Raw genomic sequence first — 25,529 nt, forward strand, 5'->3', positions numbered from 1 at the left:
TCAAGGCAACACACATAGAACAGGGAACACAAGCAATCTTAGTTTGCCTGGCAGCTGCTCCAGTGGATGACTCCAGAGAGACTCATCTTGTCTGTTCTTGGCTCAAAGTACAGCTTCTGTGTTACAATGGCTAGTGAATGAAGAGAGTAAAATAATACCCCCAAACCCTTCTCTGGAGATGTGAGAAGGCCACAGCTGTACATCAAAATGTGCAAGGAGGAAAAGAACCTAAGTCACCAATCTAAGTTAGCTTTAGTGCTTTTGCTTTGGAACAAAATACACCCAATTAAAATGCCAGCCCAGGTCAAAACACTGGCTGTGTTTGGAATATACAGCTCCACTGGTCAATAATGCTGGATTTCTGTCCCTGAGAGAAGAGAGTAACAGGGATACGAACCACCAGTGTAAGCAAAATGTGTTGTAATTTAATAACCCAGCCTATTAGTGTGTGTGTGATGTCATAGTCACTGAACATTTCCCCCCACTCCTCATCTATATTAAAGCAGCTCTCTCCTCAAAATTGCCTGAAAATCCTCAGCCTCATATTTTTTCTAATTATGAAACAACCACAACAGTCTTCCCCTCACCAAAACCAGGTGATGAATCAGGCCACTCACTCTTTCAGGGAAGATCACCACATACATACACACATATCAAGCAGTCTTCCCATCTGTCTCTCTTCTGGGACCATTGCTCGGTATGTGTATCTGTGGTGTTTACTCCCCATTGTTCATGATTAGCTTTATTTCCTCCATGAATTACCTGGAGAATCGTAACGACTGGCAGAAAGGGCTGACCTACCGCGACTCTCCTTTTCCATCTCTTCCTTCAATATTAACTGTCCCAGACCAGAGTTGAGCTACAAATGGCAATTAAAAAAACATATCAATAAAATAAAGCTGACCAAGACAGTGGTAGGAACTGCTTACAGAAAGCAAAGGGACACTTTTTGGATGCTGTTCAGAAACAGCATGAGGACAAGCTTATAACCACCTTCATGAGCTGCTCCTCCTGCAGCTGCCGGCGTCTCTGCAGCTCTTCATCATCTTCCTCCCTTCCACTTGATCTGCGTCTCATGTCAGCTCCTGCTTCCACAAAACCACAGCACAGAGAGAGCTTTGTGCATCAGTTCAACTGCAGCTCGAAGATTTCAATGCTACTTCAAAGTCCTGGTCAGCTGGATTTGCTGAATAAACTAAGCAGTATTTTCTCGCAAAGTCAAAAGACTTTTTCAAAACTCCTTCTTAATAAAGTAAGTACGTAACTACTACTTAAGTAGTAGTAAAGTAAGTACTAAAGTAAGTACTTACTACTATGTAAGTAGCCTGACCTATGGTTATCAGGCTTGTTATAAACTAAACAAGAACTTAAACTACACATGAGTTCCAAAACAAGCAATGGTCCTGGATACAGAAGTCATGATTCACCATAATAGAGAAAGGTGCTCACATTGCTGGTTCTGGAAACACAGGGTTTAGTAACACCAGCAACTGGATCACAGCTGAAATCCTCAATTCTGATTTACATTTACACTTTTAGACTCAGAGAAGTAAATCTGAACTAACATTTCAAATGGAAAGTTAAACTACATTAGTCTCCTAAATGAATACTCGTATTTGAAATAAACAAGGCTAATTGGTTCTGGTCTAAAATGGTTCTAGTCTAAAATGAAGTAAAGTAATTTGATCCATTGGATAAAGCTAAAATATATTAAGGCACATGTGTTCTACATTTTAGTTCCTTAGTTTTTATTGAATATTTTTTATTTTCTTGATTATTCTTAAGAAATAATCCTGTCTGGATGCCAGGACAATTCCATGAATACATATGATGTGCCATTGCTGCAAGCATTAAGACAGCAGTTCTATTTTTTTCTACACAGGGCTTTATATGGTATCGTTATTTACCAACGCTGTGCTAGACAAACTCAGGGTTTAAAGTATGTAGACATTTCAAGTATGTAGATGACACAGCTTCAAGTATGTTGATATTATTCCTGTGACTCAAGGACTCTACATGTTTGTCAGGTTGCAATCTCAACCAAAGGACATTTTCAAAAAACTGCTGCTGCATGTGCAGCCCCTTCAGTTGGTCTCTGAGCTCTCCCACCCTGTGTCTCCTCTCCCAGGACTTCTGAGAAAATCCCATTGTTATGGAAGCCATACATTCCCTCACAGAGACATGAAACAAGCAACACCTCAGTGCTTCAGACATGACTTCAGGAATGAACCTGGTTAGATCACTTATTTTATGCTGTAGGGGTCAATAAAAACACAACAGAAGAAAAAAAATACAAAGAAAAAAATTAAATTGATGATGCACATGGATTAAAGAAAAGAAAATAAGGTATGTGTAGTGCTACAACACAAAAGAAAAATACAAAGTCTGTAGAAACAGTAACTCTGAAAAGCAGGAATTATTTAGTCTGTTAATTGTTCCAATTCAGTTGTTGCTTCTTGCCATGAAATTAGTCATGTGGTGGGAAACAACCATGTTTTCTGTGGAATTTTTTACTATTAGCTTAGGACTAAAAGATTAAATAGAGTAACTGAAAGAAGTCAGGACTGTGTGACACACCACACTTTTTAAGGTACTGCACTTGAGTTAAAAAAATTTGCTTATGGGTTAATATCTGTGTGATAAATCCCAAAGGCCTTTAGCAAAGACTTTTCTACTCAGTGCAATTCAAGAGTTTTAGGTTCAGATACTCAGTGGTCTCACCAGGAGAACTGCACTTCAGTGTGAGCATCTGGAGTGGACACCACCTCTCCTACACGTTTTTCCAGCTGTGCTGTTCGTGTCCCTTTGTCACCAGAACCTTCCGAGCCGCAAAGATGAAGGGTTTGTGTTTGCATACCTATGGCAGCCAGGGAGGGAGGGCCTGGCCAGTGGTCAGTCTCAATCTTTGGTATCTCGTTGGGTGCTGGTGCATGAGCTGCTGGGAACTTGGAGGACTTGATGATATCCTCGGAGGACTTGCTCTGTGCTGCCAAGGCAGCTGCATCTAGATGGTAATCAGGGAACTTAGCTATGTAATAATCTGGAGCAGCACAAAGGTCAGCCTTATTTTTGGCAAAATTTCATACTTTCAAGAAGTTAGTTTTCAAAAGCAAACATTTTCACGTTTTGCTTTTTCAATTTCAGTTTGAAGCAGAGAAATGCCTTTCTCTTGCCAGTAGATTAGAATCAAACCTTCCTCTCCTCCCACAACCCCACTCCAAAATAACCCCAAATCAGCTTTGGATTTTACTAGGATTTCGTAGTGTAAGAATGATTAGGCAAGAGTGAGAAAATGCAGCCTAACAGTATTTGCGAATATCTCCTAAGGACGGCTGTTTATTTATGAACTCATATTTATGTACTAATAAGTTTTTCCCTCTAGGGGAAGCTAACTAATAGATCAGAGTAACAGTACAAATTCTAACACTACTGATGCTAATTATTTCTTATTGTATCTGTGAAAAGCTGAAAAACAAAGAAGAAAAGAAACCTGAAACAAATATGTTTAACTAGGGATTTTTTTTCGTGCTGCATGCCCTTGCTTAGAACATGCAGTAGTAGTAAAAGCAGATATGAACTTATCAATAAACACTAAACTCCATTAAGATCAACTTGGCAGGGCAAGGCACTTGCAAAGCAATGAACCTCACCAACAAAATAGCTTGGCAGTGGGGCTTCCACTTAAATTCCATTTTAAGCCAAAGCCTTGTAAAAGCATGTAAGGATGTGCATTATGGCTTTCTCTTCTTGACATTAAAAAATAATCTAATAGAATTCAGTGTACATTAAACGTAACCTTAACTACCTCTGAGCTGGAAAATGCTACCTCAAATCACCTTTGCTTATATGAGGCTATTGTATCAGAAGCAACAGTTCCAGAATTTTCTTTCCTTTTTTCTTTTTTTTTAAACAGAAGAACATCTTTTAACAAAGTGATGCACTGTGTTGCTCATCCAAGACATTCCAGGTAATTAAGCAACACCAGTGCTAGAAATCATTGGGAATTCTGAGCAGCTGATGACTGGAAAACTCTAAGTATAATTGCAGACATGGAGGAAGCTGGTCAGTTTACAAAAGCATGACTTCAAACAGTACTTACATATTAGAATTGGTGATGTCAGTGGTTAAACATTCACATGTTAATGGGAGGTGAGGAGATACATTAAAACCATAAAAATAAACAGAAACAATGTTAAGAGTTGTTTTTTTCAAAATGAGCATATGGTTTGAAACTTAAAAAAGAAAGAGGGGAAAACCCTTATGTGACACCAGAGCAGTGTAATGTGCAGTGCTCACTCCTGACTACAGAATGGACTTGTGGGCTTTCCTGCTCATCCCAGCTCAGTGGCTCTCAGCCAGCTGCTCATCTGAGCCCTGTAGTGCTGCTGATTTGCTACTTAACCCTAAATACATTTCACTGGATAAAACATCTGCAAAGGGATAAAAATTCAGAGTCTATAAATAGTGGAATCATCCGCCTTTCACTGAGGTAAATAAACGCCATCTCTGATGCATATTTGTGTTCACAGCAGGGGAAGAGTGAACACCCTCCTTTAAAATGCAGCTTCCCCTGTGGAACTAAAGACAGGCAAGGCTGTGGGATTCTGCCATCATTGCCATTTCAGACTTGCTATGACAACACCAAAAAGCTTAGAGCACTAACACTGCTGTCCAATTCAGAACCCAGACACCTGGAAAAACAAGTACAGCAAACTACCTGAGCTGTATCACAGGGCTGAGAGTCAAATTAGCCCTGTCAGTGATAAGTCACCTATAATATCTTCACTAATTAAAGATGCTTATTTAAAGCCACATTAAAGGTGCATTTGGAATTCCAGTCTGACTATAACATCTCCATCTTTTCCATTGAAATAAATTATTGTACTGTATCTGTTTAAAATAAGGATATTTTGTGAAGTCCCTGTCAGAGATCAGTCTACTGTTAATCCATTTTAACATGACCAGTACCTGTACTCTTCAAATATATACCTAAAGAAGAGAAATGCTGGCAGTTGTCATAATGCAAACAGCAAAATCTCAGCTAATGGCAGTTTTGCCATTAAGATCCACATGGCAAGATTAAACCATATCAATCCAAACAAAACAACAGGCTTTAAAACATAATCACTTTCCAGGACATGCAATTACAGCTGCTTCAAGCTTGGAAGCTACTAAATTTTTATGCTTACAAACTGAAAAGTGAATGCTTTTCACTAACTGCACACCTTTTAATTCAGCTGACACTCCAATTTTGAAATAAAAAAGGAAACGTCATTTACCGTGTTGTTTGTAGATGGGCGGTTTCCTGTAAATGTTGACACCTTGATCTGTGATATTAAGAAACAGAAAAAATGTGAATGTAAAAACTACTTCAGTTGTAGATAAAGATAACTCCGCCACTAAAGCAATAGATAGACCAAATCAAGGATGTAGCACAAGAAAAAGCCAGAAAGCTATTTCTAGTATTATAGAATTTCAAGAATTCAAGAAATTATAGATTATTTAAAGAAAAGAAAACATAAGAACAAGTGAAAAGTCAAAGACATGTGGTATGAAGTCCTTTGGAGCTGATTCTGTAACATGTGGATGCATCAACTCATGAACCATCAATTTTAAAGTGGAATAAAAGAGAAAAAATGTAAGCAGGCAAGACATTTCAATGGTGAAGATACAAGCCATTTGGGGAAAACTACCCCAAATAACTTTTGTGGAAAATTGTGCTTCAGTCAGAACAGCTCAATTTTCTTTCCAACTGACTGGCTGGATTGAACAGAGGAGAATGCAGTGAGCCTACAATACACTTCAAAATCCAGAGAACAAAATAGCAGCCTAGGACACTGCTTTGAACAGGCAACAACAGCCACACTTCAGTGAGTCAAAGGGATTCTTTATGCAGTGTTCACTGATATGCTACTAAATCTCAAACATAAGGACAGATTTTCTTTCTTTTTTTCTGTAATTTTTTTCATACAAGGCCCACCACGTTGCATATTGCCTATGTTAATCAGAATAAAAACACTTCCCAGAACTCTAATGCAGTAAATCTATAGTATGTCTAAATTATACCATATTTTTCCAAATAATAATCTAACCCAGGAACCATTTTGTTCTAAACTACCTTCCCACCCCAGCCAACACTTCATGTATTCAGCACAGCTACAAATACAAAAGGTAATCCAAAATCAGCACTACAGTGCAAAAATGTGCCAAAATGTTATTAGAAGAGCAAACTGAGCTACAGGGAGCTAGAAAATTAATGTCAGAAACCTATTTTGCTACTTTATGCTGCCTGAAGAAAGTTTTCAGTTACATCAGAGTGAAAGATGAAAAGGAATTTCAGAAACACATGTGCTGTATCACAGATCCAATTAAAATGTAATAGGAGACATCTTTGCCTTTGGGATTAAGGAAAGTTAAACCTAAAATTGAGTTGCAACGGAGGCAAATCTTACTCTGTAGAGCCCTACATCCTTAAATAAAAAGGCAAACTCATTGCACACAAAGACTTTGGTATTCTATTCCTGTGTGGGATCTGTTACGGCCACTTGACCAGCAAACAGGTATGAACATTACAAGGGCAGTCATGCAGTCCTTTTGCGCACACGGACACCAGAAAGCTCCAGGGAGGATGGGAGCACAGCTCCTTCCGTGGCTGCACGGCTCCAGCTGGCCAGGAGAGCTCTCCCACCATGCTCCAGGTCATTTCTCACAGCTATTCATGCAATTAGGCTTGAGTTTAGGTGAGGCACCGAGAGCCAGGTGAGCTTAAGCGGTTAAAAGAGCCAACCTCAGCTGAGCCAGGTCACCCTGACTGCACAAACTGTTTATCTGCCAGATTGGAGCAGAGGAAGAAGGGCAGTAACCTCTGGCAGCGAGGAGCACTAGGCTGACAGGAATCTGAAAATAACTGGATAGAACAAGGCTTTCAGCTAGGACTGAAGCAGACAGATACATGTTCAAACCCTAGGGACACACAGCTCATCCCGTCAAAATCCAAGACAAATGGTCTTCTCAGATACTGGAAGAACTGTGGAGCTCACTTCAAAACAGAGACTGCCCTCTGTAGAAAGGACATCCTAAGGCACGTATCCTTATGGGTCTGCAGGTCTCTCTGAGGACACCAAGCCATTGCACAAAACAAGAAACAACCTCACCTGCTTTAAAAAGAAAGGGGCACTAAACTAGAATTGTTAGGTTCAAGACTGAAACAAGTCACAACAATCTGAATGAACAACATATGTAATGGCTCACTGGCTGCCTCTTTTCTGCCTGTGAATCAAAACCAATTCCTCTAAAATTAGCAGAGCTATGCTGGTGCTCAGCTGGTGCAACTGGGAGAAAAATCAAGCCCTACATAGCTCATATACAGCTCACATAGCTCATATACAGCTCACAGGCCATCAACTGACCCTGAAAAATTAAGCATTCTAAGAGTAAAATGCCTGACCAAGAGAATAGGTAAAAATCACAATAAACCCTCACATTTCTTAAGGCACTACTCCTCTCAGCAAGCCCAGAAGCAGTTCCAAACTCTGAGGGTGCAACCCATGGTAAACGGTGTGAAAGGATGGAGACAAGACAGAAGTTACAAAGGCTACATTCTACACTGTGACAGGACAGCGAGACACACACAGTGCCAGCTCCTACCTGGAACATGGAAATGTTTAGGGGCCTGAGCGTAAGTTGGAGTGAGAGGGCGACTGTCAGGCCGATAGGGGACAGGGGAGTTCCGACCGCTGGACGGCTCATTGCCTCCAATGAAAGAATGGAGAAAACAAAATGAGAAGAGGGAGAGCAATTAAAAAAAAAAAAAAAAAAAAAAAAATTAAAAAAAAGCAAGCCCAATCAAACCCAAGCAAAACTGGTGGAATCAAAACCTCCAGGGAGAAAAGAAGTTGAACCAAACGTATAAATACAAACAATAAGGAGAACTGGTAGTAGCCCTGGTGACTTATTTTTCCCCCCTGATATTCCTGCAGAGACAAAAATTCATGTTCAGGCTGGAGTTGAGGTTTGAGCAGCTCAGACTCATTCTGACGGCATGCAGGCAGGAGCTGTGCGCTCGTAGCTGGTGATTAGATGGGCAGTATAGAAAAGAAGAATGGAAGGTTACTTGGCAATGATTTTTTAGTACAGAGGTTGATACTTGGAATTAAAAGGCACAAACACGGAGCAGAGTAGTTGATAAGCAAACCCAAAGCAGATAGAAGCAGATGCTGGCAGTTACTACAGTTCACTAAACCAAAAGTGTACAGAAACCAGAAACAGAAAATAGCTGTTTGGTTGCTTGGCCCATATCAAAAGTAATAACTATTCCTTACACACTCTTTCATTGGTTTAAGAAAATTCTGATATGGCAAAATAATTTGTAAAGCAGTTCACATAATTCATGCTGTGCCAAATCTCTGTCAATGTAAATTTGGTTCTGTTGACAATACTTCACTGCTGATTTAGCAAATCTGAGTCTTAATACCTGAAAACCTTAGTTCTAGCTTGCACACACAGTTTGTTCCATTTGTAGGATTACTCTTACTGTGACTCCCCTTTGACTCCTGACAATGCACCAGAGCAATCCAACTGTCCTGGAAGTTTCTGTGTTTTGTCAGGGAGTGAGGGCTGCTGCACAAGCACAATGGTGGATCCCAAGTAACAAGACTTAACAGCCAGATATTCATTCACATCTCTGTGTGTGTACCTCGAAAGAATGCAGCTGCCTCTTTTATTGTACCAGTCTTCAAACTAGAGCAAGCTCACACAAAGAAAAATCATCCACACAGGTGCTTATTTCACATGGGTGTGGGTGACCTTAGCAGTGAAAAATAGGAAGCATCAAAGCCCTTCAGCTTTTTAAGGTATGCACAAGGGCTTAAAAAACCCTAGAAATGTTGATTAAGAAAGCAGGAGAAAAAAACGGAGGGCAGAGGAGGGAATGATAGCAAATACAGAAGGGCTATAAAATGTAAGAAAAAAAAAATTCAAAATTGCAGGCCTGTTTCCTATGTCTTGTTAGAGGACACAAAACCTTATTTTGCATGCTATTTATCTATTTGGTGTGGGGAAATAGGTGTGGGAGAAGGATAAAAAGTTTCATTTAGAATTTACACAAAAAATCCTCTTCTACTTTAACAGCCATCTGCCAATCTAAAAGGCACTAAAGGGGAAAAAAAAATGCTCTTTACAAACCTTGCTGAGATGTGCCCCAGAGGCCTCAGTCAGTATACAAGTTAACTCACTGCATATGAATGTTTTAAAAATTACATGCATCATTCAGGGGGATTGGCTGTACAAAACTTGTCCAGAAGAATGCATATGCAAAATTCTATATTTAAAACCTTGACATTTCAGCCCTAAGTGATGTGATGTTCTTTCAACCACATGCGTTGATGGTGGTTTTCTACTTTGGCTGCAGTGATGCTGAGCTTCTGGCCAGGTAGCAGTAAGGGCTAGGTTTGCTAACTCTGAAAAGCAGCATGAATGATTAGTTAAACATTCTTGTTATATCTCAATCTATGTCCCTTTATTTAGCAATTCCAATATTGTGTTCTACTTCTCCACCCTTTGAGATACTGTGATGGTGAAACTTGCTTTTACTTATGTTTTTTGGTTCTACCAAGAAATTATGAGTTACTTTTCAGCAAAATAATTGTTTTATAAAGAAAAAAACCCAATCAATATTAATATGTCTCAAGATACAGTTAGTTGTTTATAGAGAACATGTCACTCTGCCTTTTTGCTTCCTTTAGCAATTAAACTCAATGGAAGAGGAAAAAAAAAGGGATTTATTGACCTGTGGACTTGGCACAACAGAGGAGTCACAAATACATTTTACCTGTTGGGAACTGGTAGACTAAATGTGTGTGTGTTCAATTTGCAGTGCTTCTTTGACCAACACTACAGATACAGGGAAGAATCCCTTCTTAGACCCCTCTCTACCTCTAGACACAACTAAGTGTGCTCACACCCATAAATGTATGCTAGTTGGTCTTGCATCTGGGACACAGATAATTTGTTTAGAGAGAACTGGAAATGTTGTATAATGCACTCTGTACCAGGCAGACAATTACTGTGGTATCATCCTGCACATGATGCTTTACAGATGTCTCTGCTGGCTTGTATTTCCTGGGGTACCTAATGACTCCTGTTAGTAGTGAGAAATATCTCCCCTTTACACTTCCTAGGATGGCAGCCTCACTGCCTCCAACCTCTGCAAGAGGGAATGGTACATCTACTTAGAATCCCATTAGGCCATCCCTGAGGAACTCACTCATGACGACGTTTAAGTGCTTGGGATGCAGCTGCAAAACCAGCCACAATTTACAGAAGCAGTGCCAACCTCTGCGGAATGTGCACATACACAGAGGAAAGCAGAGTTCTTGGCTGCCTGTACCTGTCTCCTCATGGCCAGCCTGCTTGCAACTTTACATAAAAACCCATTAAATTTGGGTTCCTTGCCTGCACAGAAATGTCTCACTGTCTCAGATATACTGTAACTGTTAACTCCCCAAAGCAACAAGAGCACTCCAGTTCACCAACACTGCAGAAGGAACTAATTCTCACGCCCTTGGCATGAAGTTGAATATGTCTGTGTGTAGGTGGGGGATGTTAAGAGATAATGGAACAAACTTAATCTAAAAATTAATCACTAGAGCACAGCAGAAGGGAAATTCAGAGGCTTTTTTTTTCTTCCATTCTCTTTGCTCCATCAGGTAGCTGTTTTTTACAGTTGAATTTCTTAGGCAGGTTGCCCTAGCAGCCAGGAATAGAATTGCTTGCCCACACACAGACCACTGTAATGCAGGTCCCTGCTGTATTCTGAAGTGCTCACCACTGGGCTCACTGTGGGATTCACAAGCTGAGCTCACAGAATCAGGCCAAAAAACCCATATGCAACCAACACTCAGCCTTCTGTCAACTTGCAGCCAACACTGAGCCTTCTGTCAGCTTCCAGTTTAGTTGCTCTGCTTCTGAGTAGACATAGGAAAACAAGCTCAACAGTACCTGAAACCCTTAACTTCTGTTCAGGTTTTGTCAAACTATCATTAATCTTCTTGTCCAGAAGTGTAGCCTTTATTTCACACAGAAAACTGAAAGTCATTAAAAAGCCAATACACAATTATCTTCCAGAGCAGAACTTTCACCTGCATCCACAAAACCCTGGAAATAGTTACCAGGTACAGAAAGCATTTGATTTCAGACATGCCTCAGGGAAGGAAAGAGGGAACCTGTGAAAACCAAGGTCCGAATTCTCTATGAAGGTGGGTAGATTCCTCATGGGAAGGTCTGTGAGCAAAGAAATACACATTACTTTGGAACTCTTTTACATGGAAATCTTATAGGGGCTTTGCAATATTCTTGAATGCCTCTGAAAAATTCTAGGCATGCAAGATGAAATCCTGACTCTCAATGTGAGTTTTGTCTCTGATTTCAGAAGGGTCAGGGTTTCTTTCATTCGTGGACTTGTTTTGATTCTTTCATAGCAAAGACAGTACTTTATTGAGACAAGACCAAATTCAATGGAGAGTCCAAATTAGATTAAATGAAGTCTAAGCTGATGTATATTACACACTCTTCCAGCTTTTTCAACATATATGTTACATCAACAAACTCTCACTCTGAGCCGTGTTTAGTCCCTTTCACTCCTCCAATTTCTTTACTTTTGGCTGTGTCTATGAGGCTTAATCATTATGCTTCTTTAAGCCTTATGTTGTATGAAAACACACTGAAACTGGTCTAAGTGTCTTCTTTTCTGGCTTGAGTATACAAAATAACATGGGTGTAACATGTCACATGATGCTTCAGTTATCTTGTTATTTCCCAGTTATGCTGCTGGGAAATCAGGCCCCTTTACCAAAGCAGTTGAGATATGACCTGTATTTTCTGACTCCTAAAGGGAAAAACCCCAGAAGTTACAGTTTTGTGAAATCTTTCTTACAAACCAACATCAAGTTCATTCTCTTGCTAAAAGTACAAGTGAGAAAGGCTGAGCCAGTAAAAAGATCACATGATGCCTCGTCTGTCACAGTGATAGGAATCTGAGCTTTCAGGAGTTTGGCTGAGTAATGACACATAAATTCTGTCCAGGCCTTCAGAAAATTGAGGTTTCCTACATCTTTCACAACGCATCTGAAAACTCATACTTCCCCTCACCTCCCGCCATCTACAGCGCTTGCAATCCCACTTGGCCTTTTCTACCAATAACTGAAAAATATACCTGATCTACATGCCAGGTGATTCTCTGAAATCTGAAAACAATAAGCATGGATTTCTAATAGTTCTTCTCATTTATCTGTTTTAGAAGCTATTTTCTCAACAGAAAACAAATGAAAATGCCACTTGAAAGAGTGTGAGCATTAATTTGGATTTACAGCAAAGAAATGTTGAAATTGCAAGGGCTATGAATTAACTGCATGCTGAAATGAGCAGTATAGCTATTTTTAAGGGTCCCAATCTTTTAAAGTGAGATTATTTTTTAAATAGAAATATAGTAGAAAAGTGGACAGTGCAAATTATCAAAAATCATCTTAAAAAAGGCAAGAATAAAATTAGCAGTGGTGATCCGAATGCTTAAAGAGCTATGATGTTGAGATCTACTACCATTTCTTGAAACTTCATGGCAACAGCTTTCTTGCAACTGCTTCTGATTATCTCCAGTTTATGAATATATACATTAATCAGTGGTGTCAGATTGGAATGCATTTTCAATTTACTCAACTTTCTCTTTTTGAGCTCTTGTAGGTGATATGAGCTATGACCTTCTCCCCCCAAACAGAAGAGATGGCCCAGCCAAGTGCTCCAATAGAGCTCAGAGTAAATCCACATACACAAAAAGCAAGAAACAGAACTAAAAGTTTATTGAGCTAAATGAGTTCCTTGAGGGGACACAGTGAAAAAAGAATCCTCCTTCAAATCAAACCATGGAAAACAAAAGATTGAAAAAAAGACCAGATCCTCAAATAATGTAAATCCTCGCAGTGCTACTGCCTTCAGCAGAGCCTGCTGATTTGCACCATTTGAAGAGAGGCCTAGAGATTTTAATTTTATTTTGTTGGGCCCTAATTATTGCCAAGGTGAATAACAAAGATCAAGTTCCTTGTTGCCACTGATCTTTATATCATCTCTTTTTTTTTCTTCTCCATATTTTGATCACCTTGTCCTCATTCAGGAAACTCTATAATAAATTTTTTCACTGCATGTTTTAAGAATGTGGTAATAATAATTAGATTTGATAAAATAACTGCTGAAGGGATTGTTGAGTACTGCTTTAGAAAGAAGCTAAATTAGGCACATACAGGTTCTGGTTAATAAATGACAATGCCTTTCTGTGTTTTTCTACCAGGAAAATGCTTGGTGACTCTTCAGCTAGGGCCCTTAGAAATGACATATTTCCTCCAGAAAAAAGGATATTATGTCTATTCTAAACGTAGTTTTGAGTGCAACAGCACATTTCGAGGCATGCTCAGCTACACAGCCATAGGCAACCTCCCAGAGACACGCCTTCTCAGCTCTGCCAGAGCGCTAACAAATCTCCAGGCTGGAGGGTACTCCCTGGAGAGAGGCCTGGCTCCTTACCTTTGACATGGGGGATGAAGTGGTGTCGGAATGGGGAGTTGGGGCGGGAGTCATGGAGCACAGGGCCGCTGGTGCGCGGGGGTACCACGCGCTGCGCACCCAGAGCCAGCAGCTCTGCGGCAGCGGGGAGGCGGGGGACAGGACAGAACGGAGACAAAGAAAAGCAATAAGAGACAGGCAGGGAAGGAGGCTTCGAAGGAAGGAGAAAAAAAAAAGGCATTGAACAATTAGGATTCTGGAAAGAAGGAAGGAGAAAGAAAACAAAACGGTTAAAGACGCACCAAAGGGCCGGTAAATGTTAAGACAAATTTACAGGAAGCGTTAGAAGAGAGGCTTAGGTTTGAACCGCATGGCTAATTTAGCATAACATCATTGGCTTAATGAGCTTTTGACCAATGCCTTGTTACCAGAAAGTAGCCTGCTACCAGCATGCAAACATCACATTGACACTCAATTAGTTAAGAAAGCAACTGGTTTGAAAAGTGCCTGACCAAAAAATGTCAGTCAAGAGGCATGCAAGCTGTTTTCTATTGTTTTAAGACATTCCAAAAATGCTGCCAACATCAGCTAGGGCACCACGGGAGGAAAAGGCTGCAAACTTTTTCAGAATTTGTAGGAACTCAATTTTTGAAGAACCTTATGCTGACAACATCAGTACAACAGTTCACTTCTCTCTCAAGGGCTAGCGGGGAGCAAAAGAGAAGTGATCTGGGGCCACTGGGTTTATTCAGAGAGAAATTACTCTTTCAAAATAACGTGGGGAAAAGAAGTGCCATTATGAGAAAAAAAAATGTATATTTGTGCTATTATTCAATAAACAATTACTGGAGGAAAATTATTAAAGTAGCTTTAACAGTTACCCCAAAACAGGGTAGGAAACATCAAATGATAAATTGTACAGAATTACTTCTGTGTCATATGAGGATCAGTTACAGGTAAGCCCAAGATGAGATCATCTGAACATAGGTAAGTTTGAACAAATATCTCTCCAGAAAATCCTTCAGGCTGTGGACTTTGGAAGATTTTACATTGGATCACAACTATAGCTTGAGCCCATCTGCCCATCACAAGAGTTAGATAAACAGAGATTGCTTCTGGGGAAAGTCTTTGAACACAGACAGTAAAACTCAGTTACAGTCAAGTCTGGAATAGGGCCTGGATTTGTTCATATCCCTGAGACAGCAGATAAAAATGGAAAAATCTCCCCAGAATTGGAGAATCAAGGGACAGAAGTTTGCAGCTTTTTCATGTTTTCAAGTCTCTTTCAGTTTCAGTTGTAATCGTCATCTTAAAACACAGTCATGTTGTCAGCACTAAGTATCAGACACAATTTGCTTCTGTCCCACCTCCCTTGGGTCCCTTAAATAAGGCATTCACTGACAGACACAATTGGCTGCTTTCAGCCCACCCCCACTAGGAAATGGCTACAGCATTCAAGTTCGACAGTGGTGGCTCTATTACAAATCTTTAATTTTAAAAATGCAGCTCCTATTGCATATGGGCTTTTGGCATCCCAACTGTTCAGCTGTAATCACCAAGGAAGATGAAACCATGCGATTGCATCACTTAATTTAAAAACAGATCACAAAGATTTAATTCATCACCATACACAATAAAATCAGTCTTGAAAATTCTTCAATGAATAGCATTTAGTGATATGTTTTTATGCAGTTTGGGTGTGGATGAATAATTCATTTTCATATCTTGCTTTTAGATACACAACCAGTAATTTTGATGGCACTGGGAACCTGAATGACCTGTACATTTTCTACCTAGGGCATTTTCATTTGTACCTAGGACTTGTACATCACTGCTAAACCAGAAAGTAAAGTTTATATTTTCAAGTGCTCCCAGGCAATTGCCTATGGCTTTAATTAAAAAGATACCTTCTGAGTCCATGTCTTAAAAAATGACTAGAAATTTGGAACACAGGGGTGCTTTGCTTCTGAATATGAGATTCTGTGTCAGCACCAAGCTTTAAAGAAATTTTTTACAAGGGACTAAAACTAAATTACTGACTTTTGTACAGTCAAGCCATAATTTTTGTTTCCAATATGTGATACTTTTCCCAAACTCCAGAATGAAGTTTGCAATTCACCGCTGCAAATTTTCGCTTGCTTTCAGAAACATATAAATATTTTAAAAAGAGTTGATTAGAAACAAAACCAGAAGATGCATATTTATGATGCAAGAAACAGCCTAGTGCAAAAGACTATGTCAATCCAGAACAAAAAAAAAACAGGTAGAAAACGAGACATTTAAAATACACAACAATTTTTCAATCCTAATCTTCCATTTCTAAGAGAAAGAAGTGTATCACTGCACCACTGAGTGGCATATTAAAGAAATAATGTTTTTGCATGTGTTTGTAATGCAGTTGCCCTTACCAGGTCTGTGGAAATGCTGGGGGGAACGTGACATGGTGGGGGTGTAGCTGTGCCGACTGTAGACGGGAGAGTTGATGGAGCCCTGGCTGGTAGACCTGTGAATCATGCGGTCTCGAACGTCCTGGTAGCCCTGCAGGACAGAGGCATCCACCGATAAATGTAAATGCACAGAACACATTTTTAGCAGCACTTAACTTCCATGGATCTGAAGGCATCAGCAGAAGCGACTGAAATAGCAGCATCCCTTAAGCTTTCAAGCTACTTCATTAGCACTGCTCTCCAAGGATCTGCTCCAACCCATTTTTATAGTCAGAATTCAGTCTTGGAAAGTTCCAAATCCACCTGTAATTTCTATTAAACTATAATAATCCTAGATTTTCCCACATTCCCTGACTCCATAAAGGAAGCTGCATCCAGAGCATGTGTGTCCTGCAGTGTCCTGCACAAGACACACGACCTGACCATCAGTGAGCTAACTTAGAGACCAGCAAGAATTCAATAGCTGCAGCACAGAACTGTCTGTGGCTAAATTCACTGTGTGTCACCAGCTGCATCAGCAGGCATGTATATCCAAACCAGATTCCCCATATGCATCTGAAAACATGGCACCTTGTAGAGCAAAATTCAGTGTACTTGGTCTCCTCAGGGTAAATAAAACCAATAAAAGAAACAAACAAAAAACCTCAAAACAAACAACACCCTTATCCCCCCACCCATCCATGAAGCAAACTAAACCAGGACAAAAGGGAAAGGACTGATTAATGCATGAAGACTTACAAGAAATTTTATAGTCTCTTAATTTTTAACTAGTAGCAATAAGTACAACTTTTATGTTGCAAATAAGCAACAGGACAATGCAATGATAATGGCTCTGCAAGAGCATCTGTTGTATCCTGACAAATGACTTCCCAAATCTTTCATGTTATTATGATGTTCAAATTAACTCCCCTGGAACAGCAAAACCAAACCAGACCATAGTTATCTTTTCTTCAAGACAAAACTGCAAATGTTTCAGTAGCAAACATGGGTTATTATTTAGATGGTTAGAACAGCATTTTATATCCTGTAAATCCTGCAGCTTTCGAGATCTGAATCTGCCTGTGCCACAAGGAGCAGGAATGTACCAGAAGTGACACCTGCTGGAAAAAGGGCTCTGCTTCATAGACAGCAAGAGGGAGGAGTGGCAGCTCCAGTTTTTGTACAATCTCTCAATAAGAGCTTCACGCTTTCTTCTTAGAAATATTTTTTGTTAAGTTTCAGCATTGAGAAAACATGCCTATGTGGCAAACAGAGCTGGATCTGACTGACAACAAACCCAATGCCTGCACTGCCTTGAGGGAATGATTCTAATCACAGTAGGACACTGTCCCCAAATCTTCCACCAAACTTACTTCTGCAGAAGGGGTAGGTGATAATGTCCTTGGAGACTGCAAAGACATAAAAAATAAGGTTATGAAATATCATTGCATATGCTGGGCTAGAAAATGGTAATCTACACATTGCTGCAGATGTTTTGACGTATGACAATGTAAAGTGGCAATGCAGAAATTACTGAGGCCATTCTGGCACTGGAACCAGCTTTTCCCACATGGCTCAGGGACTGGTCTGTAAATCATTGATATTTAAAGTTTCTGGGAGAATCTTTATAAGCATGATTAATTCAGTCAAGTATCATGCAAAATCATCTTAGCCATCTAATCATTGTGGTAATTAAAACACAGCTGTAAAGATCAAAATCAGAAAGAGTTATTAATTTAATAACCATGCCTGTCATGAAGAAATCCTTAAAATGGAAATCAAAGTAAATAAACTTAACTCAGAGTTTTGCATGGAAAATCAAAATGCAGAATATCTTTCAGGATGAAGCATCTTTTCCCTCCAACACACACACACTGGCAAAAATTTGCTTCTCCCCAAGGCCTTACATTTCATACCCATGCAAAGGAGCACGTAGTTGTCATCAGCAGTTCTTTGATATTACCTCCTTTAAATCTCTGTGTTCCTCTATGGTTACGTAAGGAGAACAGACAGGAATTACAAGTATTTGTATTGAAAGAACTGCACAGAGGCCAATGGGCAGAAATATGCACAATATTATGAAAAGTTTCTGTAACACAGATAGGGAAACTGAAGCAAGAAATACCTTTAGAAGAAACAAATGATTATGCATATGCTGATGGTACAAACAAGAATAAAGGCTATGTGTTATTACCAGTTACGTGCTCTCCAACCACCAGACAATTTGAAGCTGGGAGATCAGGTTTTAATTATTTCCTTTGTGCACAAAACTTCAATATTATTTGTCATAATAAATTCAGCAAGAGATTATGCTTTTAATTAAGACCACAATTATAGACTGATATAGTTATTAAGATAATATCTCAGAACCAAAACTGCTGATTCTTGTCTAACTACTACACTAATGTACAGCAGCAGTAGTGTAAAATGCACACAGAGTCTCTGGTAACAAAATATCCAGCTGGTAAATATCCATAAATTTTGGATTGAGAGATTATTCACTCTCATGGAGCTGGTGACACTGGGAATGCTAAGTATCCAAACAAAGGAGCAACATTTTTTATTGGGTACAGGACATCTCCTTTCCATCAAGTTTCCATAAAGCCGCTAAAGACTGCTTTTGCTACTTTCCATCAAAGCCTTGAAAGTCTTTTACATTCATATTTTCCTAATTCCTATTCTCTAACAGCAGCAGCTGTAAAAACCTTGCTCCACATGAAGCATGCCATACACAGTGCTTTGGAACAACATTCTCTACAAAAACTGAGAGCTAACCTAAAACTTTCAATATGAATGAAAAAAGCACATGTTGCGAGGTGCATTCCCATGTTTTTCTGCTAGCAATTCATGTGTTACTCTAAATAAATGCATTTCTATCATCTGCTGGGGTTACCTGGATGCTGAGGTAATGGCTACAGTGAAAGGCAGTCATAGGAATCTAAGACTGGGAAGGCAGCCCAGAAAGTAGCATGCTGAACCCAGGTGTTTTTCCTTTCATGTACTTTTGCTCCATCACTAGCTGACACCGCCTTGTTGCCTTTTGGGAAATGGAACCTCGCTCTGCAGCCAAGTCACTGTTTTATCATGCACAGGTGAACTGTCAGATCTCAAACTCTGAGGCTGCCAAGGAACATTGGGTTCTCCAGGTATTTCAAAACCTGGTCTATTCCAGAAGGCCACAATATGATCAGTTTGAAACACGCTGTGCAGGCAACTGAGCAAATCAGCTCCATTCCAGAACAGCAAGCCAGTGGAAATACAGTGATAATTCCAGAGGAAGGGGAAGGGAAAGAGGAAAGGGAAGGGGAAGAAGGCTCATTCTGACCAAACTTTTTCTACTGTAATAGGCTCAGTTCTCTATTGCTTTGAAATCTGAGAGTCTGCTCTGATACCTAAAGTCACACAGATCACTTTGTCATATGGGAAATTCCTCCTGAGTTTTACAGGTGTCATTCTGCAACATAAGTTTCAGCATTCACACTGACACCATTTTAGCTGTCTTTGAACTACCAGATAGGATCCCTGCTCCATTTTGAAGCATCTATCACGTTAGAAAATAAAATCCTTTTTTCATTTTATGTCTGCTCATTAAGTGAAAGGTGTTTCAGAGCATTTAGTGCTTTCAACAAACAGAATACTTGAAATAAAGGACATAAAGTGCTGCTTCTCGGTATATACCCAATAAAAGTTGGAGCTGCAAAAGGGCGACTTCATCAGGCTGCTGCTCCCAGGGCAGAAGCGACAGGTCCTGAAGGACGCCTGGCGGTTTCTGTAACTTTCTCCGTGTGCAGCAGACACATTTCGCTCAGCTCTGTGTCCGAGGCAGCCCGCGCTCCACGAGAGGGCGCCGGGAGCGCGCGGGACCGAGCGAGCGGGAGCGCGCCCGGGAGCGCGCCCGGCACCGGGAGCGCGGCCCCGCGGCTCTGCTCGCTGCCGTGCTGGGTTAAAATGGATCGATTTCTTGTAGCCCATTCCCTAGAATTACCGTTTGTGTCCATCTCTGGATTAACTTTTTATCGGGTTAACTTTGGTGCCTCTTGCGGATCTCCCCTTGTACACCCAAAATTCTTTCTTTCCTGAGACCAGTGATTTTTTTTTTTCTTTGTAAATCATGGTGAGGGGGCATGTCTAATCTACAATCATAAACTGAGGGTCACCTGCTATTTAACACCACCACATACATATCCCTTACAAAGAGAATGCAGGATAAATCACTGTCTGTACAACTAAACGTGCCACCTTCTTTGTTTTTTAAAGATGATGGGGACTGATGTACGTTTTACCAAGATTGCTGTCACTCCATTACCACAACACAAACACAGGGTAAGGGATCACTCCACCCCAATGGGCTTGTGTTCTCATTAGGGCAAGGGAAGGGACGAGAAACAGATACAAAGAGGTGAGGTAACTTGCCCAAGGTGACAGAAGTCAGCAGTAGCACTGGGTTAAAACCCAAGATTTTCTGAAAAGAAGGTGAGAGCCCCTTCTGTTTCCAGAACAAATTTCTGTAGTCACTAGAAATTAACTGAATTTAATGCTGGTGATAATATGGTATAAGAAAACCCCCGAAGGCTTTTGCTTATTCCCAGAACAACCATAAAAAGCAGACAACTTACACCATATTGCTTTATCAGCTCCCAAAATACTGCTTTGTCGGTAAGAAGCTTCCCTTTAAGGATTAACATAAAGTTCACTTTCTCTGGTGAGATTAGTTCCCCCTGTGTAACTAACAAGAGACATGTGTTTGTAGCAGGTTTTGTGGAATGGGTCAGGCCTGTTGGAACTGGTCAGAGGTCACCACTCCATCTCAGTGGTTTTGAACCAGATGCCAGCTGGATTCACTACCAACATAAATTGGAGGGGAGAAATTCTGTAACGTTCTGACCTGTTAATCTCTTATTTTATTCCTTAGCTGAATTTCCAATTCATGATTTAAAAACCTAACTCTAAAACATTAAAGAACAAAGAAGAAAAAATGATGCAGTTCTGACCTGCTGGAGGGCAGAACACTGATAAGAAAGCAGATTATCTGTCACACTGATCTGGTCATCTACAGACCACTGGTGCCTGAATGATTTACTGCAATTCTTTCTTCTTGAATTTATCTTCATACTCAATTCAGTTACAGTCAGTATGGTCACTGAGATTGCAGTGGTAAATCCATTTCCACATCCATTTAGATCTGCATTCAGGAAGTCTGATTCACAGTCAGATGGTTTTACATGACAAAACCTGCTTCACAGACTGCACTGGAATCACGTAAATAGTAATTGCAGCTATGGAAATTCACCTGAGAAACCTGGGGACCGACAATCTGAAAGATACCTTCACATGCAAGTTTACAAGAATAAATGACATAGCTTTTTCTTGTTGCTGCCTGATACAAGAATCCTTACAAAATGTCAGCAGGTTAAAATGTGAGGCAGGTATTTCTATAACACAATCAACCTGCTTTCCCAGGTGGAAGAGAACTTCATCCTGACACAATTTTATCCAGTATGTCTGGCCAAGTGCTCTGGAGATATATATTTTTTCCTTCAGTGTTCGTGAGATAAGTATCCTGCTGCTCTTAGTCCATAGACTATCATGGTATTCCTCCCATTCCCTTATGAATATTGGTGCTCCACAGCACAGCAGCACACTGGCTTTTGCCTCACGTTCTGGACCTTGCCATTCCCAAAGATTAGGATATACGTGGGAGTTAAGAGGAAGCACACAGAGACAGCCTGCAAGCCTCTCCCCTGGTGTTAATGTAAGTGGCTAATCCTGCATTTCCGTGAGTGTTCCCAGTACCCCCAGATCAGACAGACACAAAGCAGAGTGAACAGCAGCAGCAACGACCTCCAGGAGTGCCAATGGGAAGCGAAGCAGGCTGTGGATGCAGTGCACAGTGGAATGAGGTGCTGGTGGGTCATTACCTCTCCAAGACTCTGTCTCTCCTGTCTGTCCTCGTAGGCGGAGGTGTAGAATGGCTCATAAGTAATTAGGTCTGGACGTTCAATGTCATAAATGGCCTTGACTTTGGGAATGGCTGCTAAATCCTTGTAATCAAGGATTTCATTGTCTACTTTTGCCTAAAGGTCAAAGACAGAAGATAAATTAACTTACACAAATGCACTGGCAATTTCTGTTGTATACAATTCATGATTTTGTGTATTTGTTGTCACACTGTTGCTATGGAAACCCCTTTTTGGCACCCTACACGTGGAGTGAATGCTTCTTGTTCCTCTCCAGCAGGCCTCCTCTGCAGCAGCTCACAGTGCTTTCTCTTCTCTTGGGGAAGAAAGAACATGTCATATATAGATCTAGTTACAAAAGTTTTTTATCCCCAGTAATGAGCTGGAAACTTCAGCTCTGCAAATGACTCACTTTGTGGCCTCAGGCAAGTATTTTCACCTTTCTGCTCTTGTTTTCCCATATGTAAAATGGGTGAAAACATCAATTTAGTTTGCAGATTACAGAGATTACAAAAGGATTTCATGCTAAAGACCACAGACAGATACTCAATTTATAACTGTGCACACAAGAGGAAACAGAACTTATTGGAAGGAAATAAAAAGACAAGGAGGACTGTCAGGACTGGGTATCCAAACTCCCAAATAAAATAATTACATTGCATTCATCACTCATCCTATGCCCAAGCTTCTGACTAAAGCATCTGCTCCTTACCAACTACATGCTGCAAGCATGGACTATTTTTTCCACTAAGACTGCAAGGAGATCTTGACTAATTAAAAAATAGAAGTAGGAAATACATTCCAAAGTCAGCTGCACCCATTACAGGGAGATAGAAAGAGGCCTTACATTTAGTTTAGATAACTAATATCTTTCTTTACTTACAGAAAGACTTTAAATAAATCATCATACAATTTTACCTACCTTACATAAATACATTGATGACTAAATTGGAAAGAGGATATTCAAATTGTTTTTAAACACTTCTACAAGATACTTTATTCATAGTAGATTGCATAAGGAAACTTACATTCAGTTCTGTTCTTTCTGAGTGATAGCACCTAATAATTTCAGATTAATATGCATTTTCCTTTGCAAGCTCTTTAACAACCACTGGTCTTGGTGGTTCTTATGCAATGCCTTAAACTAGAAACAATACAAAACCTTTCTTGCTAGAGAAGCAAAATTTGAAATATTTAGGACATTCACTCTCTACAAATAGACTCAAATCTCTTTAACTTTTAATTACCAGATACAAAAACATACCTTAAGCCATTTTAATCCTTAAAATATTTAGCTATAACAATATATGTTATTTCTATAGTATTTTCATCGCTTTGTTAATGAGGTGCAAATATGTCTGGATACTCTTAATCCAATATAAATTATTACAGATATTTTTGTAGACCCCAATCGAGGCTGCCATGTTGCTCTACAGATGGTGATTTTGAGCAGCAATTAATTTTCATAAGCTACAGTTTATGAAGTTGATATTACCCACAGAATGGCAGTTCTCCAGGACATGCTTTGTCTTTTGATATCTGCAGTGTCAACACTTTTCACATATCAGCTTATTTTTGTGGTTGTTGAAATGCATAGAACTAGAGTTTAATTCAGGACGTGAGATTTGTAATTTTGTACATTTTTTCTGCCTTACTATAAATTTAACTGCAAAATTTCTGTGGTTTACTCTACATATTCATCTATATAATCTCAAGGTAAAAGATAAAGATAAAACCAGTGATTTAGCATTATGCTTAATAATGGTTTTTTTCCTAAATTAAAAATACCTTTCCTTCACAATCAAAATATCTGATTTCTGACTTGGAAGGTGTTGGATCAGCCAGGCTTCTTTCAGTGTAGCTGACCCTGCTCCCCACATTTCCCAAATGAAGAGAGCAGAACTCTCAAAAATTGTGTATCAAAGTGCACAGATCTCCTCACAAAATCCTTACAAAGTCAAATGACCCCTCTGCCCTCTGTCTCTCTTCACACCACCAAATGACATCAAAAGTTTTACTGTACCTTTCCCAAGAGAAATGTGACCTGGAAAAGGCCTACCCTGCTCTTGAAATCCTGGAGCTATAAAAGCTACATGGCCAAGCTTTTAACAATTTAAGCACTAAAATAAAGCATCAGTATAAAAGTGATTTATTTCAGCATGAGTGGTTCATGTGCAAGCAAAGGCTCAGCACCTTATCCATCAGAAGGAATACTTACATAGATAGTGTGGCCCGGAGAGCCAGGTATACTGGAACCTGGTCTGGAATAAATGCTCTCTGATGATGTTCTTGTAGGCTGAAAAACAAAAGGGAACTTTTGAGAGCAATCTGAAGCCATTAATGTTGTCAATTTTAAGTGAAGAATTCTGCATACATCTTGAAAATAACTGAATTTAAGAAAAATGTCAACACAAATGCAAGCATTCTGGCAAATTCCACAATCTTGTGAGGCAAGTGGGATTTTTTTGGGCTTTTTTGTTGTTTTTTTTTTTTGGTAGAGGAAGGAGTGGTGTGAGAGGGGAAGAGGTTTTCTAAATCATATAGTGTAAAAGACTAGACTGACAACAATAATGAACAAAATCAAACAACACCTGCCAGAGACTCTGTAGAAGCCATACAAAGAACCATCCAGGATAGTCCTGCTGGTCACTTTAGCAACAAGTTAGTTCACAAACCACTGCAGGGATCAGCAGTCCAGCAGACAAAACTGTTGTGAGGAGCACAGCACACATGTTATCTCTTTCCAGGTGTTCAATCCCTGGATTTCCATCAGTAATGAAGTCATCATAACTGAATTCAGCCTTCCTAAGTAAAACGACCTGAAATCCTTTGCTTGGAGCTGTTCCCTACATCTGCAGCACAACCAAGATGCAGCAAGGAAGTCAAATGTTGGTTGCAATGTCACGATTCCCCATATGCCAAATCCATGATGTTTAATGACAATAAAACACTCTCATCCCTACAAAGCCAGTGCTGCTACATTTATCAGACTTTCCAACACTTTTTCAGGACTAAACAGACACTAATGCCCTGGAGGAATTTCTGTGAGAGAAAACAAAACAACTGATGACCAATATGTGGGGATCCTGAAAATCTGATGCATTTGAAAAGTATATTTGATCAAAAGTCACCCTGGTTATTTTGATGATTACTCCTAAACTTGGCACGCAGCAGACGCTCAAAGGTAGTCAACCATATCCCAACTGCAACTGAGAAACCATGAACAATTTTTGCTCCTACCAAATCCCATCACAAAACTTAGTGTCAGCATATGACTCTGATGACACCAGTGCAGTTGGATACTTCAAAGTCACTTGAAATCCTGGAAAACAGTCCTTACCTCATCAGCTTGTGACATTAGGTCCCCTGGACTGAGGGACCTTCAGGCACACCTGAAGAGAAACGAGGCCTGACAGCCTGGCTCATTGTTTCTCAGGAAATATTGGAGTGAACACAAAAAGACTACTGGACCTATCTTACCTCTCAGCATTCATTTCCTGATGGAACCCTTCAAGTGACCCCAGAGACTTTCTACTTTTAAGTTCAAAGTCAGCGAAGCTATTGGAACCATCTGTATACAAAATGCTGAAGACTAGTC

The 25,529-nt window shown here is 39.9% G+C and overlaps 1 protein-coding gene across 6 annotated transcripts in view; it reads right to left on the reverse strand.

The window, feature by feature from the left end:
• ABLIM1 (actin binding LIM protein 1) overlaps nucleotides 1-25,529 on the reverse strand; it is a 130,483-nt gene that overhangs the window by 13,167 nt on the left and 91,787 nt on the right. Inside the window, exons 10-18 of one of the 6 annotated variants that reach the window (XM_014250229.2) lie at nucleotides 24,150-24,227; nucleotides 21,893-22,048; nucleotides 17,348-17,383; nucleotides 15,957-16,086; nucleotides 7,648-7,752; nucleotides 5,280-5,327; nucleotides 2,858-3,004; nucleotides 994-1,085; nucleotides 763-859 (exon numbers count right to left, since the gene is read on the reverse strand). In XM_014250229.2, coding sequence (XP_014105704.2) covers nucleotides 763-859; nucleotides 994-1,085; nucleotides 2,858-3,004; nucleotides 5,280-5,327; nucleotides 7,648-7,752; nucleotides 15,957-16,086; nucleotides 17,348-17,383; nucleotides 21,893-22,048; nucleotides 24,150-24,227 — 889 coding nt within the window. The remainder of the gene's footprint in view (nucleotides 1-762; nucleotides 860-993; nucleotides 1,086-2,857; nucleotides 3,005-5,279; nucleotides 5,328-7,647; nucleotides 7,753-15,956; nucleotides 16,087-17,347; nucleotides 17,384-21,892; nucleotides 22,049-24,149; nucleotides 24,228-25,529) is intronic. The other 5 variants (XM_088059643.1, XM_088059644.1, XM_088059646.1 and 2 more) reach the window with 5 other exon arrangements.

The sequence above is a fragment of the Pseudopodoces humilis genome, chromosome 9 (assembly GCF_049639895.1).
Source record: "Pseudopodoces humilis isolate 2021_Gansu_Grassland_sample_001 chromosome 9, ASM4963989v1, whole genome shotgun sequence".
In the NCBI taxonomy this organism is placed as follows: Eukaryota; Metazoa; Chordata; class Aves; order Passeriformes; family Paridae; genus Pseudopodoces; species Pseudopodoces humilis.